Source organism: Podarcis liolepis (assembly GCF_965112155.1).
Source record: "Podarcis liolepis genome assembly, chromosome: 15".
Classification (NCBI taxonomy): domain Eukaryota; kingdom Metazoa; phylum Chordata; class Lepidosauria; order Squamata; family Lacertidae; genus Podarcis; species Podarcis liolepis.
In genome coordinates, this window is record NC_139566.1 from 20,509,853 (window position 1) to 20,529,775 (window position 19,923).

General features: G+C 48.4%; 2 protein-coding genes across 3 annotated transcripts in view; both read left to right on the top strand.

The window, feature by feature from the left end:
* The window catches only part of WSB2 (WD repeat and SOCS box containing 2), a 75,608-nt gene that overhangs the window by 28,696 nt on the left and 26,989 nt on the right, over positions 1-19,923 (top strand). The gene's annotated exons all lie outside the window — the stretch shown is intronic.
* The window catches only part of KSR2 (kinase suppressor of ras 2), a gene marked incomplete at its 3' end in the record, with an annotated part of 191,153 nt that continues 179,749 nt past the window's right edge, over positions 8,520-19,923 (top strand). The window contains exon 1 of the mRNA XM_083478598.1: positions 8,520-8,688. Within this exon, the coding sequence (XP_083334724.1) occupies positions 8,596-8,688 (93 nt within the window). The 5' untranslated portion in view covers positions 8,520-8,595. The remainder of the gene's footprint in view (positions 8,689-19,923) is intronic.

Consider the following 19,923-nt stretch of genomic DNA (forward strand, 5'->3'; position numbering starts at 1 on the left):
CCCTCCCTCCCTCCGTGTTGCTAAGGCGCCTCTGCTGCTTCTGGTAACTAAGGGGCGGGGCCTTGATGCAACCTCGCGGGGAGAGAGAGCGCAGGCGCCTCCCAGCGAAAACTCCTCTCCCATCTCTGTGGCTTTTCTTAGGCTGCTTCACGGATGAGCACCTTGCCCATCCCCACCCCCTCCCCGCGATTCACACGCGCACGTGTCATCCCCCCCAAGCATTTATAATTCCTGGTTAATACATCTGCTTTTTGTTCGGTTTTTGTGTGTTTGGCACCATTAAGAGTGGATGCAGCTATATTTATTTTGAAAAACCTGGCGAGCTAGCAAAAGAGAACACACCACTCTTCTAAACATGATCTCTTGCTTCGTTTTGTTTTTGTGTGTTTGGCTCAATGAGTATAGTTAAGAACATTTTATTGTTAATTTAAAAAAAAATGGTGGGGGTGGGGAGTAGCTACCACAAATGCTGTGAAAAGTCATCTGCTTTGTTCTGGTTTTGTGCTTCGTGGCGAATTTAATGGTAAATAATTTATCTCGAGAGCTGGGTCTTTGGGAATCGTGCTTTAATTTTTCCCTCCCTTTTCCTATTACTGAAGATTAATAACACCCAGCCACACACCAATGTTTGTTTCTTTTAACATATAGGGACCTTAATTTTATTCAGGAATATGTTTTGTTTGGTGCTTAATTGTTGTTCTAACTCTTAAGACCTGGCCTTTGAGATAATGTTTTAATTCTAGCCCCCTGCCCCCAGTTACTCAACATTGATAAAACACACATGCACCAATGATTTCCCCTCTTTAATATAGGAACATCACCTTTATTTAATAACATTAAAAGTACTATCTTTTAATCATCCTGTTTTACCTATTTTCACCCCATTTCTCTCCCGCTCCCCATGTAAAGAAGCCACTACAAATGCTATTAATATTACCCGATTTGTTTTGCTTTTGCTTTTTGACGATAGAATGATAAATATATCTCTTAAGATCTGGGCTTTGGAACAATGCTTTAACGGCCCCCCCCATTACTCAAGAATAATAAAACACATACCCACTCATTATTTTTTTAATATATGAATGTTACTTGCGTTTTAGAATACAACAGTGCTTCCAGGCAACCTGTTTATCTGAATTTTCATCCTTTTACCTATTTTATCTCATTCATCCTTTTTTATTGTTTAAAGGTACTATTAAAATGATCTGCTATTTTCTGTTTTTTTGTCACACAACTTAATGGTAAACATATCTCTTAGGTCTGGGTTTTGGAAGAATGCTTTAATTTTTGCCTTCTCCTTAATACTCAAGATTAAATTGTAAATCATATACATACCCCAATTATTTTTTACAATATAGAAAAGTTACTTTTATTTCAAGATGTAAGGGGGCTTCCTGGTGGCTTGGTTACTAAGTATTCTCCGTGGTTTTTTTGAAGTTAGATTAGATGACACTGGCTAATTAGTGAGCCTTCATTCTGATTTGTTTGTGGGGAGGTTATATGATGTTTCGCTTATCGCAAAAAGTTTTATCTTTAGAAGAGAGGATTTGTTGCCCGAGAACTCCCAAACAATTATAATTGCAGAACTGGAATTTACTTGTACAGAATGTGATTGAATCCCATCCAAAAATAGGTTCAGAAAAGGGCAACCAAGATGATCAAAGGGATGGAGCAACTTCCTTAGGAGGAAAGGTTGCAGTGTTTGGCACTTGTTAGTTTAGAGAGAAATAACGAGTAGCAGGTGACATGATGGAAGTTTATCTATGGAGAAAGTGGATAGTGAAAACTTTTTCTCTTTCATAACACTAGAACTGACAGACGTTCCAAAGAAACTGAATGTTGGAAGATAAAAGGAAGTACTACTTCATGCAGCACATAGTTAAACTATGGAAATCGTTCCCACAGGAGGCACAGAAGGCCAACAGACTACATGGCTTTAAAAGAGAATCTGACAAATTCACTGAGAGGGTTATCAATGGCTACTGTAGCAGTATGTTTCTGAATATCAGTTGCTGGAAATCACAGGAGGGGCACAGCTCTGTGAGGGGTAAACTACAGTTCCCAGGATTCTTTAATGCGGGTGGTGCTGTGGTCTAAATCACTGAGCCTCTTGGGCTTGCCGATCAGAAGGTCGGCGGTTCGAATCCCTGCGACGGGTTGAGCTCCCGTTGCTCTGTCCCAGCTCCTGCCAACCTAGCAGTTCAAAAGCACGCCAGTGCAAGTAGATAAATAGGTACTGCTGTGGTGGGAAGGTAAATGGCATTTCCGTGCGCTCTGGTTTCCATCACGGTGCTCCATTGAGCCAGAAGCGGTTTTGTCATGCTGACCACATGACCCGGAAAAGCTGTCTGTGGGCTTCCTTGGCCTGAAAGCAGAGATGAGCACCACACCCCATAGTCGCCTTTGACTGGACTTAACCGTACAGGGGTCCATTACTTCCTCCTTCTTTTCTTACGTATATGTGGCATAAAGGTAAAGGTAAAGGAAACCCTGAGCATTAGGTCCAGTCGTGTCCAACTCTGGGGTTGCGGTGCTCATCTCGCTTTATTGGCCGAGGGAGCCGGCGTACAGCTTCTGGGTCATGTGGCCAGCATGACTAAGCCGCTTCTGGCGAACCAGAGCAGCACACGGAAACGCTGTTTACCTTCCTGCTGGAGCGGTACCTATTTATCTACTTGCACTTTGACGTGCTTTCGAACTGCTAGGTTGGCAGGAGCAGGGACTGAGCAACGGGAGCTCACCACGTCACGAGGATTCGAACCGCTGACCTTCTGATCAGCAAGCCCTAGGCTCTGTGGTTTAACCCACAACACAGTAATTTCTTTAGGGCTTTCTGCAAATATAGCTTGACTCCGGCACATTATGATTCTTTCCTTACGACCGAAGTTTCTCTGCTGATGAGAAATGTGCCACGAGGGAACAAGACATGCTAGCAGCTCTCTTAAATGTACCAGGTGGTTTCAGGGCTCCCCAGCCCTGCCATAGGTAAGAGATGTGTCAGGGTGAGGGCAAGAGTATCAACTTTCTTGGCCACAAGTGGCCTGTTTTGCTTGCTACCTAATTTGTTGGCGGGGGTGGGGACGACGACAAAACCTTCTTTGATATGCAATGATGCAAGACTTTGGAGGCAGAAGTCTGTGATCCCACACAGGTTTGGTGTCTTTAAGTGAAGCCGGCTTGGGAAGTGCTTTGCTCAGCAAGTGATAACACTTATATCTGTGCATGAATTTCTGCAGATCAAAATGCTGATTTTTGCAGATCAAAATGATCTCCAAAGTACAGAAGCAAAGCGGACTGCTTTTACTGGTCTGCATCAGATTCCCCCCCCCCCCCAGTATTATTGTGCAGCTTTCTCATGCACATATACTCACAATCAGATCAATGGGTTCATTGGGGTTAAACTTCCAAGGAAAAAAAAGTGTGTATTGTACCTGGACAGTTTGATCCCACATTCAGTTGTATCTAAGGACGCCAGGTCAGGAGCATCCCAGGCCTGGCAAGTTCAGAGCCCAAAGCAGAGAGCTAGGGGTAGTCCCTGGTGACGTCACAGTGGCGGGCCCTGGTGGTTCTCCCTTTGTGCTCCCTCCCACTACTGAGTCCTGGAGACAGAGGTTAATTGGGAGTGGGGGGAGGAAGGAACTGAGGAGGGCAGACCCCACACTCTGAGAGTCTAGGCAATAATTTGCAGCTAGCTTCTGCCAGAAGTGTTGAGGCTTGAAACCTTCCTGGACAGGAAGGACCTTTGCCAAATAGTCTGAAGATCTGTGCATCTGAATGCATACATTCTGCAAAGCTGGTTTCTACAGGATCAGGCCATTGGTCCATCTAGCTCTGTATTGTTTGTAGCAGGAGTGGGGAGGTTTCCGTACATCAAAAATGGTTTTTTAGAGCTGGAAAAAGTTCAGGAAAGAGCAACCCAAAGGATCAAGGGGATGGAGCAACTCCAGGAAAGGTTGCAGCATTTGGGACTTTTTAGTTTAGAAAAAGGGCGACTAAGAGGTGACATACAATTATACAATTATGCATGGCATGGAGAACGTGGATAGAGAAAACTTTTCCTCCATTGCTCATAACACTAGAACTTGTGGGCATCCCAATTAAACTGAATGTTGGAAGACTGGGTCAGAAAACCGGAAGCACTTCTTCCTGCCGTGCAGAGTTAAATGACGGAGCTCTCTCAAGAAAGAGGCAGAGCCAACTCATTCTAGGTTTGTTCCCCACCTCCCGCTCACTGCTGTGTTCTAGGACTCAGCTATACAGCTGCAAATAAAACGTTTTAACTGTGTTGTAAAGTGCAATGTACAAATGTGACACTAGATGGTGACAGTGAGCTATGCCAAATTTGATGTATTTTTCAAAACTATATTTATCATTTTCAAAGCCTCTTTTCATGTGTGTGTAGATTCCACCATAGCATAGGGCAATGCTGAGACTAAGGAGATGCAGACACACCTCCTGGACAGCTTGTAAGCAAGAAGGCAGGCATGTGAGGGCAGGATGAAGTTGGTGGAATGGTGCTCCATTTGGCGCAGTGGAAACCACCTCCACTGGGTCACTAGGTCACTATGTTTTCTGGGTTTCAGATGGACTTTCCCTCTTTGAAGTACCTGGAGATGGCAAAACACCTGAGACATTCTGCATGCAAAGCAGGTGCTTAACCACCTGCGCTACAGCCTCTCCCATAAGTCACATGCAGCTTATGCCATCCTACCATTAAGCAGAGTGAGGCAATCCACTCAGGCAGCTGATGTTGGATGTCATGAGGAGGCAGCAAATTATTAGCTATTTCATTTATTGTTGGTGGCTTTTTCGCTTCCAGGAACAGATGTGTGTGTGGGATCTTCTGCCTTTGGTGCCAGAACAAGCTAGCTGTCCTTGGCACTGTGCACCTTGGCACTTCGTTGTTTTGCCTAAGACATCCAAATGCCAAGGACTGGCAAAGCTCAGCCAGAGATCACCTGCTTTGAATGCAATGCAGAATGTCCCGTTTTGGTCCCTGGCATCCCCAGGTAGGGCTTTCATTGCAAGCTGCATTATACTGAGTCAGACCATTGGTCCATCTACCACAATATTGCCTGCGCTGGCTGGCAGTTGCTTTCCAAGCTGTCAGGCAGGGTTCTTTCCTAGTCCCACCTGGAGATGCTTCTTGAGGATTGGACCTGAGAACTTCTGCATGCAAATCAGATGCTCTCTCGCTGAGCTATGGCCCTTCCCCAAAGTAGCATTGCCCTTTTAAAGCAAGTGATGTTAAGACAGAGAACATAGAGAGATGCCTTGTACCAAGTAAGAACATAAGAAGAGCCCTGCTGGATCAAGCTAATAATAATAATAATAATAATAATAATAATAATAATAATAATAATTTGTTATTTATACCGCGCCCATCTGGCTGAGTTTCCCCAGCCACTCTGGGCAGCTTCCAATCAAGAGTTAAAAACAATACAGCATTAAATATTAAAAACTTCCCTAAACAGGGCTGCCTTCATATGTCTTTTAAAGAGAAGATAGCTGCTTATTTCCTTCACATCTGAAGGGAGGGCGTTCCACAGGGCGGGTGCCACTACCGAGAAGGCCCTCTGTCTGGTTCCCTGTAACCTCACTTCTCGCAATGAGGGAACTACCAGAAGGCCCTCGGAGCTGGACCTCAGTGTCCGGGCTGAACGATGGGGGTGGAGATGCTCCTTCAGGTATACAGGACTGAGGCCGTTTAGGGTTTTAAAGGTCAGCACCAACACTTTGAATTGTGCTTGGAAACGTACTGGGAGCCAATGCAGATCTCTCAGGACCGGTGTTATGTGGTCCCGGTGGCCACTCCTAGTCACCAGTCTAGCTGCCGCATTCTGGATTAATTGCAGTTTCCGGGTCACCTTCAAAGGTAGCCCCACGTAGAGCGCATTGCAGTAGTCCAAGCGGGAGATAACTAGAGCATGCACCACTCTGGCAAGACAGTCCGCAGGCAGGTAGGGTCTCAGCCTGTGTACCAGATGGAGCTGATAAACAGCTGCCCTGGACACAGAATTAACCTGCACCTCCAGGGACAGCTGTGAGTCCAAAATGACTCCCAGGCTGTGCACCTGGTCCTTCAGGGGCACAGTTACCCCATTCAGGACCAGGGAGTCCCACACACCCGCCTGTCCTGTGTCCCCCAAAACAGTACTTCTGTCTTGTCAGGATTCAACCTCAATCTGTTAGCCGCCATCCATCCTCCAACCACCTCCAGGCACTCACACAGGACCTTCACCGCCTTCACCGGTTCTGATTTAAAAGAGAGGTAGAGCTGGGTGTCATCTGCGTATAGTCCATATAGCAATAGCCCATATAGTGCAGGATCCTGTTCTCACAGTAGCCAACCAGATGTCCCACTGGGGAATCCTGCAAGCAGAACCTGAGCGCAACAGCACTCTGCCCACCTGCCATTTCCAGTACGCCCACATGCATCAGCAAGGCATGATTTAGAAATACTTTTCCACGTGGAAACACTTTCCCAATGGGATGTCTGTCCAGAGAGAACTTCCGTGCATTACAGCTGAAAACCCCCTAATGCAGGTCCATTTGGGCAAATGGGACACCACCCCTGCCTGCCCTCAGCCAGCTCTCACCTGCCTGCTTGCCTTCTTGCTTACAACCAGTCCAGGTGGGCAGCTTTGCCTGTCAGCTTGCTTTTCTTCCTCCTCAGTCTCCTTGTTGCCCTTGTTAGAACTCAGCAGTGAGGAAGAAGGGGACAAAACTAGCATCAGTTGGCTCCACCTGTCACTGGATCTGCCTGCTGTTAACTTCTCTGCTTTCTGCTGTAAAGTCCTAATGGGTACCAGTCACAGCTGCTTCTGTTTTCATCAGATCCCCAACGACTGGTATTCAGAGGCAGAATGCTTCTGGCTGTGGAGGCATAGAATGGCAGCAGCTTTCAGGATTGAAGTCAGGTGTCTCTCCCAGCACGACCCGGAGAGTCTGGGGATTGAACCTGGGACATTCTATGTGCATAGCAGGTGCTCCACCATCCTACAGACCTTCGCCAACCCAATATAAGAACAGAGAAATGGGGGGGGGGGAGGTTCTACACACCAGGTCTACACCAATGGGAAGCGGCTCCTCAGAGTTTCAGATAATGGTCTTTCCCAACTTTTGCTGGGGATGCTGGGGAATTGGATCTGGGACCTTCTATAGATGAAGTTTGTGCTCTACCCCTGAGCTGTGGTTGGTTCCACTTTTATATTTCTTCGACTAGCTGGACTGGCCAGGTGGAAAGGTGGGACAAGGGAAGGCAAACAACCCCAATTTCAGGTTCAATCCCCAACACCTGGTTTTTGGTTTTTTTAAGAGATACAGGGATACCTTGGCTTTTCCATCCACATGAAGGGATAAAACTTCCTTTCACGAAGGCAGACCTTTGGTCCACGTCTCCTTAGAAACCACCCAACCGCCCTCCCGCCTACAAAACAATAACCAAGGTGACCAGTGTGGTGTAGTGGTTAGAGCGCCAGACTGGGACACCAGGGTTCAAATCCCCACGCAACCATGCGCGGGCTGCCCTTGAGCCAGTCACGGCCTCTGTCAGCCTAACCTGCCTCGCAGGGATGTTGGGCGGATGAAAGTGTGTGTGTGTGTGGGGGGGGGAGGAAATCACACGCGCTGCCTTGAGCTCCATGGAGATAAAAGATGAGCTATAGATGCAGGGGGGAAAACCACACACCTAAGTAACTGAAACACTGCGGCCCTCTGCACATGTTCAGAGAAACTCTCCCTCCCCCCTTGATGACTCCAGCCAGGACTAACCACGCTGATGTAGGAAAATGAGTATGGAGGGTTTATATGGTATTTTTAAACTCCCCTCCTCCCCTCTACCTCCTCGCGGGAGTCCAGCCATCTCGGGGACACGCGTCTCCTGGGCTGGGGGGGGGGCGCGTCCAGGCTAGGCGTGCGCCGCAACCGTTCCTCGCGTGTCGCGGCCGCGCGGATTGACAAGGCAGGACGCCTGCGTGTGTGCGCGCGTGTGTGGATGCGGGAGCCGGGCGGAGCGAAGGCTGCGGGCCGGGCGAAGAGCAGCCCCCAGCCCCGATCCAGGCTGCCAGCGAGCGCTGGGCGAAGGAAACCGCGCGTCGCCCGTGGAGCTGCCGTGTGAACCCCCCGAGGGGCTCCCCCGGGGCTCCGGCGCGCCCCGCCCCAACCCCTCCCCGGGAGGAGGCGCCGCCGCCGCCGCCGCTGCCGGAGAGATCGCCCAGGCTCGCATGGAGGAGGCTTGACAGCCGGGCGGGCGATCGCGAGCGAGCGAGGCAGCGAGCGCGCGGGCGAGGCGGCACCGGGGAAGGTCTGGCGCGGTGGGGGCGGCGAGGAGGGGGCGGCCGCGGCGCCGCCGCCGCCGCCGCTGCCGCCGCTTGGGGGGATCGGGCCGGCGGCCGCATCCCCCTGATCCAGGAGGAGGAGGAGGAGGAGGAGGCGGCCGAGGGGCAAGCCATGGAGGAGGCCGCCGTGCCGGCCCCCGGCCACCCCCCGCCGCCGCCGCTGCTGCTGCCCCCCCCTCCGCCGCCGCCCCCGCCGCCCCCTCCGCCGCCGCTGAGCCTGCAGAAAGCGCTGCAGCAGTGCGAGCTCGTCCAGAACATGATCGACATCAGCATCTCCAACCTGGAGGGGCTGCGCACCAAATGCGCCACGTCCAACGACCTCACGCAGAAGGAGATCCGCACCTTGGAGGTGAGGCGCGGCCCGGAGAGGCAGGCAGGCAGGCTGGCAAGAGGGTGGGGGGCTGAGAGTGAGGGGTAGTCCAGGGATGGATGGACGGACACGGGGATGGGGGACTCTGGAGCTCAGGAGGAAAGGGGGGCGCTTCTCTCGCTCCCACTCCGCCCCGTCCATCCCCAGTCCGGGCCCTCGAAGGCTATGCCACCGAGGGGCGCGCGGGGAGACGCGGAAGGGGGGGGGGTTCCTGGTCGTAGCTGTGAGTGTGTTTGTGTGTACGAGACAGAGAGAGAGAGAAAGCGCGCGCCACGGAGGCTGCGCGTCTTGCAGGTGCCTAAAGGTGTCGCTGGCTTTCTTTCTTATTTAGTAGGGGGGAGGGAAGAGAAGGGGATCTCCCCCATCCTTGCCCTCGTTAGGGCAATTTTCCTTCCTGGTTTTCTCCTTGCTCATTAACAGAACGATGGATCCCTCTGCCTCTCCCCCCCCCCACCAGAAGGAGGCCGTCCGTGGATACAGCCTCCCTCTTGTCGTGGCTGCCTTTGCAGGGATAGTTAAAAATAAAACCGTCTCTGTGGACTCTTGGGAAGGTGGGGAGAGGCACCAGAGAGAGAGAGACCCTAAAGGTGCCTCCTGGAGCAGCTGATTGGAAGGGTTCCCCCCACCCAAGTCCCCAGTCCTGTCCTGTTGGGAACCCAGAAGGCGAGGCTTTGGTGGGGGTGGGCCTCTTTTTGCCACGCGTGGTTGAAATGTGGGGTGCGGGGGGGGGGGAGGGAGAGAGAACCAGATCCACGTGTTCGTCACGCATGAGACAGGCGCCATGCGGCGCTTTGACTTGGGAGCATCAGCAGGGGCTATTGGGTGAGGCCGAAGGGGGCCCGTCTCGGCCAGCACCCTGTTCTCACAGTGGCCGGCCGGAGACGCCTTATTGTGGGAAGTCTGCAAGTCGACAACTCTCCCTGCTTGCCGTTCCCAGCAGCTAGTACGCAGAGGCAGATATGCCTGGACAGGAGAAGGGAGGTCAGGGCCATTGTGGCTGGTAGTAGCCACTGAGAGTTGCTGAGAGTAGCCTCATTTTCCCTTAGTTCATCATCTGAATTGTCACCCAAATTGTCAAAGGCCTGTGTTTCTTCCTGCCACCCCCCAATTTATTAATTTGCAGCTGTGCCTGGCTTTGCATCCCTGTTCTCTGAGCAGCTTTGCAAAGTTTGCATAAGCACTAGTGCACCTTGACCCAGGACCCCAGCCTTTTGCAGCTCCTGCTGGCAGCATCTCTGCCACCTGTCTCAGGTCTAGATGCTCAGAGGGTTTGTTATTATTATTACTACTATTTTCCTTGGTGCATTCATACCCCACCTTTCCCTCCAAGGACGTGCATGTTTTTCCCCCTCCTCATTTAATCCCCACAACACCCCTGTGAGGTAGGCGAGTCTGATACACAGAGACTGGCCTCCAGTGAACTTCATGGCCAATGAGCAGAGATTTGAACCTTGGTCACCCAGGTCCTAGTCCAGCTCTCTAACCACTGCACCACACTGTTCTGCAGGCTCTTTCAGACTGGTGGCAGCTCTGATGTAGTGGTAAGCAGCTGGACAGGTGGATACTGTCACTGGTGGGCCCCCTCCCCAAGTGGACTTGCCCCCTTTCCGCTGATGTCCCCTTGCTTTTCTCTCCCCTCTAGGCCCAATCCATGCAAACCTTATGGTGGTGCAGCTGGCACATTTGCAAAGCTAAGCAGGATCTGGTATGGTTTCAAACTGGATGGGAGACTGTACAGTATGTTGAGATTCCTGCATGGGAGAGGGTTGGACTAGGATGATTCTATAATTCCCCTCTAGGCCCAATCCATGCAAACCATGCTGTTGATTGGGTCCTTAAAGAGGGCTGGTGGAGGAGAGCTTGTAGGAGCAAGCAAGAGGGGTGGAATCAGGCCCCCAGACCTCTGTGGGTCAGAAGTGGAGCCATGTAAGCACTGCACCCCTCAAACGTAGCTCCTGACCCCTGATACCTGCCCTGCTGCCTTGGTTTGACCTGTTCCTGTAAGTCCCCTTTGCAGTTCCTGGACTCTGCATCTTGAAGAGCTGTGCAGAATGGGCATTTTATCAGCTGTGGCAAAAGTGGGAAACCTCCAGCCCACAGGCCAAATGCGCTCCTCCAGGGCTTTCTGTCTGGCCCCTGAAACCTTCTCCAGTTCCACCCTTATTTCCAGGACACACCATTCACAAACCGGGCTTCATACCACAAGAGTTCTGGGCCGGCTGGAATGTGTCCTTGAACCCTGACCATGCCTCTTAATTGCCTGGATGGGAATGGAGGGGAGTTTTTGTGTGTGTGTGTGTGTGTGTGTGTGTGTGAGAGAGAGAGAGAGAGAGAGAGAGAGAGAAATGTCTCCTGTAGAAATCAGCTTACTGCACAGAAGTAGAATTGACTTCTGTTACTCTTCTGCCTCTGGATTCGCCCATCGTTAGCATGTGGCCCCCGGAATGTTGCGCAGGAAGGATTGTGGCCCTCAGACTGAAAAAGGCTCTCCTCCCCTGACCTGTGGGCCTTCCTTAAAGCTACAAGGGTAAAACTGTGGTTCGGTTTGCCAGAAATTAGTAAAACGTGCATCCCTGAACACTTGTCCAGTTGTGGGTTCTCCTGTGGCAAACACTCATTTAGTGGCTTGTATCTCCCCTCCCTGCCTTAGGTTTCTTGTAGCACAGGGGTGTCCAAACTTTTTCCAAGAAGGACCAGATTTGATGAAGTGAACATGAGAACTGCCCCAGGGGCCACATTAAACCAGCAGACGGGCTGGATTAGGTCCCTGGGCCTGACTTTAAACATACCTGTTGTAGCAGAATGTTCATGTTAGGACTGGCTGCCATGTAAAGGACGAAGCATCTCCTGGGGGTTTGATGATGGCCTTGATAGCTTTTATTCTTTTCTTTTCTCAAGCAGCTCTTGGTTATGGCAGCTTAGTGGTACCTCCAGGTTCAGACGCAGTCTACCATGGAACTGAGAAACACATATGTAGGAGGTCCAAGGCATTTCCCAGGCACTGCTCAGATCCTGGCTTGCTAAAGTTTAGCAAAGTTATTTCCTTTAGATCAGGCGTTTGTCTGCAGATCCGTTGCTCAGCAGTAGAGCATGTACTTGACTAGTTTGATGTCTGGCGTCCCCAGGAAAAAAAGGATCACGGGCGTTGGGAACTGGAAAAACTCTTCTGCCTGGGGCTGGCTTCACACATTGCACGGCAGCAAATTCCGTGCTTGCGAAGAACTGCAGGTGATTCCATCCTCCTCACCAACTTTTCTGTCTGACCTGCGTTTGCGATGACTTCTTTGTTGTGTTCACACATTACATTTTCACATGTACGATTAAAACTTTTTGGTGGATGCCTGGAAAACTGCAGGCGATTCCCGAATGCACTTTGCTGCCAGACAGACAACTTTGCAGACACTTCTCTGTTGCATTCACACATTACATTGACACATGTATATTTGCGTATGCCTGAAAAACGTCATGTTTGACATAGTCCTTAAACCTGGGAGAAGTGCTGGTGGTTGAGGTCATTGGACTGACCATTCGGTCTGGATGAAGAGAAGGACGCTTAGGTCGGAAGCTTCCTGCTGAAGGTTAACCCAAGTCTTGTCCTGTTGAGGGGCCACATGTGGATGTGCCCACATCTCACTTATCCAAACGAATGGCTGAGGAAGCACTCAAAGTAACAGCAGAGTTGAAAGTTTTGGATGAACATGAATGATAGTTAAAAATGTGATCGTATAATTATCAGGTTCACTGTATATAACTAACAAAAGAAGAGTCCTGTTGGGTCAGGCAACTGGCCTATCTCATCTTTGAAGGCCATCCAAGACCTTCTTCATGCAGTGCCTAATTAAACTGTGGAACTCATGGCCTAGGACCCTCGTACCTATGGGACCACCTCTCCCAGTGTGCCCCACGGAGGACCTTAAGGTCCATAATTAGTAACACCCTAGAGGTCCCGGGCCCTAAGGAAGTCAGATTAGCCTCAACCAAAGCTAGGGCCTTCTCAACATTGGCTCCGGCCTGGTGGAATGCTCTGCCTCATGAGACCAGGGCCCTGCAGGATCTGATTTCTTTCAGCAGGGCCTGTAAGACAGAGTTGTTCTGCCTGGCCTTTGGCTTGGAATCAACTTGATCCCCTCTCCCTCTTCCTTTTTCCTTTCTCCTTCTGTGATGGAACTCCTATCTGGGGACTTCCCTGGCTTTTTTCTGGCCCACGTAGGGCCAGTCTGGATAGTTGGCCTTGGTGAAGACTTGACGTTTTCATCCCCCCAAAAGTTTTTGATTTGAGTTTCTGCTGAAATGAGGCTGCATTTTAATGTTGTATTTTAGTCTTGTTTTTGAGTTGTGTTTCAATCAATTGTTTTTGTGCCGGTGCTGGCAGCCCTGAGCCCAGTCTTGGCTGGCAAGGGCGGGGTATAAATAAAATTTAATAATAATAATAACTCACTCCCACAGGAGGCAGTGATGTCCATCAAGTTGAATGGAGTTGAAATAGGATTGGACAAGGCTACTGGTAGCTACTAGCTATGACAGCTCTGCTGTGCCTCCATGGCTGGAAGCAGCCAATGCTTCTGAATCCAGTTGCTGGAAACCACAGGAGAGGAGAGGGCTCTTGTGTTCGAATCCTGGTTGCTGGTTTCCCACAGGCATCTTGTTGGCTGCTGTGAGAACAGGATGCTGGACTAGAAAGGCTATTGTCCTGGTCCAGAAGACTCATTTTATGTTCTTTACGAGAGTGGTCACAGAACCATCGGGCCACTTGCTCTTGCAAATAGATGTGATTGTTCTGAAGTAAACAGTCTGGGGAGTAATTCAGGGAGGAAGTCTTTCCTAGCCCCTCTTTGGAGATGTCGGGGATTGAACACAGGAACTTCTGCATGCAAGGCTCTACCAGAGAGCTACGGACCTCCCCATGCAAACACCACATGGCTTGGTAGGCTTATTGGAACAAATAAGTTTTGCAGCAGGTGCCAAACGCAATACAGTGAAAGAGCCGGAAATCAATGAGCAGGGAATTCCAAAGTGCGCACGCTGCCATAATAAAGGGCCCATTTCTTGCAAGTGCAGAATGAATCTCATTTGTAAAAGTGCCATTTCCACATTTCAGTGATGTAGAAAGAAATGTACATTGGCAGAGGAGGGATCCCACCAGAGGACCTTTTAGAGTTCCTTTTTTAAATTTTTTTTTATTCAAAATTAGAACAAGACATATTATCCAAAAAACATATCATCCTTGTTTCCCCCCATTTTTCCTCCCCCCCAACCCCCCGCCCCCAACTTCCCTCAGTTCCAGTCTTTGCTTTCTCTGAGACTGCTGTTTTCTGCATGTTACAAAGTCATATAGATCCTCAAACTATTTGATTATTATCAATAAAAAGTTTGTGAATGTTTATTCAAAACCTGCCAAGGAGTCCAGTTCGCTTTGTTGCGTCTTCAGATACTTTGTAAAGGGTTCCCATTCATCCTTAAAGTCACAGTTATCCTTGTCCCGTAGCTTATATGTCAGTTTTGCCAGTTCTGCATAGTCCATCAATTTTTCTTGGCATGATTCTTCAGTTGGGGTTTCTTCAGTCTTCCATCCTTGTGCTACCAGAACTCTTGCGGCCGTTGTCGCATACCTGAAGATGTTTTTCAGCTTTTTTGGCAAGTCTTTCCCTACAATCCCCAACAAAAATGCCTCGGGTTTTTAAACAAATGTTAAATGGAACATTTTCTTCAATTCATTGTATATCATTTCCCAAATTTTTTAAATTGCATTACAATCCCACCACATATGATAAAATGTCCCTTCCTTTTCCTTACACTTCCAACATATATTTGAATTAGTTTTGTACATTTTCCCTAACTGCACTGGTGTTGTGTACCATCTATACATCATCTTCATGTAATTCTCCTTCAATAGGGAACAATCTATAAATTTTATATAGTTTTCCATAATTTTTCCCCAATCTTCCATCATAATGTTGTGACCTACATCTTGTGCCCATTTAATCATAACTGATTTTACCTCTTCATCTTTCGTCTCCCATTCTAATAATATGCTGTATGCGGCCTTCAGTAATTTCCCTTTCCCTTCGATCACTTCCGTTTGAAACCTAGATCTTGTATAACTGAATCCTTTCTTACTAGAAAGGACCTTTTAGAGTTCAACGAGCCTCTGCCAAAAGCCACGAGGACTCAGTTGAAGATTACGTGTAGAAATGTCTGTGTTTAGAGCACCGTAAGCAAGACATGCTCAGAAGGGACTACCAAAGTGCTGTAGGCTAGTTGTTCTGAAAGCTTCCTCCATTCCATTTTTTAAAAATAAAAATCTAGCAAGGCCACCTTAAGGTTTGGGTTTAACAGATGGGCTAAGCAGCCTTGACTTTTTGGAAGTGAAAAAAAAGAAAGATATTATCAGGTTATGTCATTGGCCTTATCAAGGAAAAGCGTCAACCCAGCCTTGCAAAAAGCTTCCCCTTGCCACTTGTTTAGTTACTGGCACACAGAAATTGCTGACACAGAACCTGCACTAGTCTTTTGTGTCTGAAAGGGGGGAAAACAAACAAAAAGGACCACCACATTTTGTAAAAGTTCCCTTCTGGGATGCTAATGGGCCGTGATGGTTTAAAACAAACAAACAAACAAACAAACAAACAAACAAACAAACCCTCAAAACTGGGCAAGGGGCAGTTTATATGGCAGCTCAGTGGCAGAGCAACTGCTTTGCATGAAGAAGTTCGCAAGTTCAATCCTAAGTTCAATTCAAGCCTCTCCAGGTCCCCTCAAGTCTGTTCTCAGATCAGCTATCCTAGTAGCTGATGGGCCACAAGGCAGGGAGCCTGACAGCAGGTGGCGCTGATGACAGGCGAAGCCAGCTGATGCAAGTTTGGTCCCCATCCTCCCCTGTGCTGAGTATTATAAGGGTGGCACTGAGGAGGAAGGTGACAGGCAAGGCTACCCATTGGACTGCTTGTAAGTAAGAAGGCAGGAAGCCAATAGCTCACCGAAGGACCCAGGCTCTCTCTATCCTTGTTACAATTATGGTCTCTCTTCTTCAGCGGCTACATAGGAGCCTGCCTCAACCCACGTAGCCCAGTACTGATTGGCTGTGGCTCTCCACAGCGTCGAGCAATGTGGCAGCTGCTCACTGGAACTGGTAGGGCAGAAGGCAGGGAGCCCAACAGTAGGTGGCGCCAGAGCCAATGACAGGTTGAGTCAATGAATTCTAGTCTTGTCACTACCCTCCTTTGAGTTCCACAAGGGCAACACTGAGGCTAAGGAGGAGGAGGAGGAGGAGGAAGGTGACTGGCAGGGCCACCCTATGGACTGGTTGTTAGTAAGGGGGCTGGCTGAGGGCAGGCTAAGCTGGGTGGGGCATTGCCCCATTGCCCCAAATGGGCCAGCCTCTGCTGCTGCTTGCCATGTTCTCCACTGCCTCCGTTCCCCTCTTTCCTCACCTCTTCTGTGTCAGTTTTGAAGCTGCAAGATCCTCTGGGCTGAGACTTCTGTTCTTTAAGCTATAAGCTTCACACAGATTGATGGGGCTGTCTAATTAATAAGAAGGACCGGCAGGAATCTCTTAATTAGACGCCTGGTACAAATGATGCTATAGAATGAGTTCCCATTCCTTCCATTTCCAATGTTGAAGCACAGAGTGATGATGCTTAGGTAGGCATGGGGGAGGGAGGCTGCCCCCGGGATGGCTTTGGGCCCCTTCAGATGGGAGTTTTCTGCTTGTCTGTTTGTTTTGGAGTGTGTATTTTGCAACATGTCAATAGTGCAATCATAGTGGAGTTATACTGGACCGTCCACACATCATTCTGCATTCCCAGTTGTTCAGCAATGCCAGCGCATTATTGCCATGCTGAAGAGCACCATTATTATTATTATTATTATTGTGCTCGCTTCGGCAGCACATATACTAAAAATATTATTATTATTATTATTATTATTATTATTATTATTATTATTATTATTATTATCCTACCCCACCTTTTCCCCTGACAGGGACTCTAGGTGACTTACAGATAAAATAATAATACTTAAAAACATGGAGAAAAAATTGTTTTAAAAACAACTAAACATTAATATAATTAAACACAAACAAACATATATAAATCTACTAAAAACATACCGATGATTACCATAAAAACAGCACAGCACAGCACCCTTTCATTAAAAGCAGTCAGTTTCCAAAAACCGGTTGGAATAAGAAGGCCTTCACCTGCTGGGGGAAAGACAACAAGTTGGGAGCTAGTTCAGCTCTTCTAGGGAGGGAGTTCCAAAGTCTGGGAGCAGCCACCAAGAAGGCCCTCTACAAGCTGAAGGTGACGTGTGGTCCCCACATCAGCTCTGTGAGGCTGAAAGTAGGCGACTAGTCCAATATCACCCCAGTGAGCTTCATGCTCCTTGGTCTCGGACCTTGGTCTCTCAGGTCCTAGCCCAACACGCTAATCACTGCACCACCACTGACTTTAAGTTACAGGACATGCACAGATTGTAAATGAAGCAGTGTGTCCCCCACAAAAAATAACCTGTTGAAAGTAGGATTTCATAAAACTGCCCTGATTCCACCGCGAGCTGAAATCAACACAAGTGCACAACAAAAAAGGACATCTGGTGTGGGGAATCTTTGGCCCTGTCATATGTTCCTGAACTACAACTCCCACCTCCTGGGCTATTGGCCATGCTTGCTGGGGCTGATGGGAGTTGTAGTTCAGCAACCTCTGCAGGTCCAAAGGTTCCATGTACCTGCCTTAGAGTGTGCTTCCGACTCTTTTATTTGCAGCTGTGGCTTAGCATGCCAGCTGGGTCTGTTTAGGAGGAACTAGGGGGTGGGGGTGGGGGAAGAGACACTCTTAAGCCGTCTCCCAGTTCTTTGAGTATCACCTGGCATCATATCATGCCAGGAGACTGACAGCCGGGTGACCCTGCCCACCTGGCAATGTGGCTGAGTACTGGTTCTGGCCTGCTGGCTGAATCCATAGCCACACCTGTGGTTTATATGGTGATGACACATGGCGGAATTGTTGTTTTTTTGGGGGGTGATAGCATTTTGTTCACACTACACTGAGCGACTGGAGGTGATGACATTTTGTTTTCATTTTCTCTGCTGGCTGCCCATATGCTGTGGGTGTTTGAACATATCCCCGTTTCCAGAGATGGCTCCACTTTATTATTATTTTTTGGAATCTGCCGGAGGAAATTTTTTTTTAAGAATTCCTCCCATCCCATAACTGTCTGAGACAGCAGCATGGTGAAGGAGGTCACCGGCACTGACCTAAGACAAGGGGGAGAGGGCATGTGAAATGGATATATTGCTGCGCAGCAGGGATGGGCAAATGTGATTTCAGTTTCTCATTTTTCTAAACTTAAGTTCTACTCCCCACATTTGAACAGCAGCTTGCAACAGATTTGTCTTTGGTTGGGTTAGGGATCAATGAATTGGTCTGTTTTGGTTTTTCTGATGTTTCGTACATGCCAGACTTTTAAAGCACACCAACTTCCCTCAAAGAATCATGGGAACTGTAGTTTGGTGCTGCAAAGTATAGCTCTCTCTGTGTGTGGGGTAAACTACAGTTCCTAGGACTCTTTGGGTGAAACCATGTGCCTTATATTTGCTTTAAATGCAGCCTCTATGTCTCGTTCCCCCCATTCTTAAGCTCAGCTCTTCACATTTCCACATCACTTTGTGCTATATTTATTTTAAAAAGTCTTCATGAAAATCAATCCACATTTTAGTATAGATGTCTACTCATGTACATATGTATGCGTGCATTTTTGCTTAAGATACACATTTTTGCAAAGCAGTCTTCCCTAATATAATTCATTTTGGTATGTTATTTCTGCTAGCATATGCAATTTTCATCCACACTTCCCCTGAAGTACAGTGGTACCTTGGGTTACATACGCTTCAGGTTACATATGCATCAGGTTACAGACTCCACTAACCCAGAAATAGTGCTTCAGGATGAGAACAGAAATCGCGCAGTGGTGGCACGGGAGCAGCAGGAGGCCCCATTAGCTAAAGTGGTGCTTCAGGTTAAGAACAGATTCAGGTTAAGTACAGACCTCCAGAACGAATTAAGTACTTAACCCGAGGTACCACTGTATATACATTTTTTTAAGCACAACTTACTTGGCTAGGAAACCTCATTGCAAAATTCAGAGGAGTGGCGAGGTTCAAAGGAGGGCCAGGTTTCGGTTTGTGGATTGTTTCAGAATGTGCAAATGAGGTAGATTTCACCTCTAGCTGGGAACTGAATCAAATCTCTCCCCATCCCTATTGAACAGGACCTTTCCTAATAGCAGAGGAGGGGGATTGCATGCATGGAGTTGAGGTCCGAGGCCCTAGATAACTCTGAAAGTCCCCAGCATATTGCACTGATCCAGATTCTAACTACAGAGATGCAGATCTTAGTGCCACCTGCCCAGCAAAAGCGACACACAGACGAGGCTGTGCCTCTCCAATTTACGGTGAGAAATGCAAATATTGCAAAGCTTACAAACGTAATGAATGTCATCTGCTTTGCAAATGGATGATAAATGCTCTTTGGCCCACAACTCATTTAGTGTGGGGATATATAGCTTCCCTGGTAGAGCTCTGCATGCAGGAAGTCTCAGGTTAAACAATATCCAGTTGCCTGGACTGAGAAAAAGTTCCTGCCTGGGCAGGGGTGCGGAGTTTAAAAATTGGCACAAAATACACCTGCTGAATCTCTGACAGAGAGTTCCACAGGATGACAGCAAAGGCTCAGTTCCTCAGTTGTCATAGTTTTATTTATTCTTACTGTAAACTGCTCAGATTTTTTAAAAAAATGAATTAATGGTATATAACAGTGCGGGTGGTGCTGTGGTCTAAACCACTGGCTTGCCAATCAGAAGGTCGGTGGTTTGAATCTCTGCGACGGGGTGTTGCTTGGTCCCAGCTCCTGCCAACCTAGCAGTTCGAAAGCACGTCAAAGTGCAAGTAGATAAATAGGTACCGCCCCGGCGGGAAGGTAAACAGCGTTTCCGTGCGCTGCTCTGGTTCGCCAGAAGCGGCTTAGTCATGCTGGCCACATGACCGGAAGCTGTACTCCGGCTCCCTCGGCCAATAAAGTGAGATGAGCACCGTAACCCCAGAGTCGGTCATGACTGGACCTAATGGTCAGGGGTCCCTTTACCTTTTTTTAAAACTATATTTTATAATAAATAACTATCAAGTGTAATCAGCAAAGAGCTGTTAGGTAGGGCAATAGA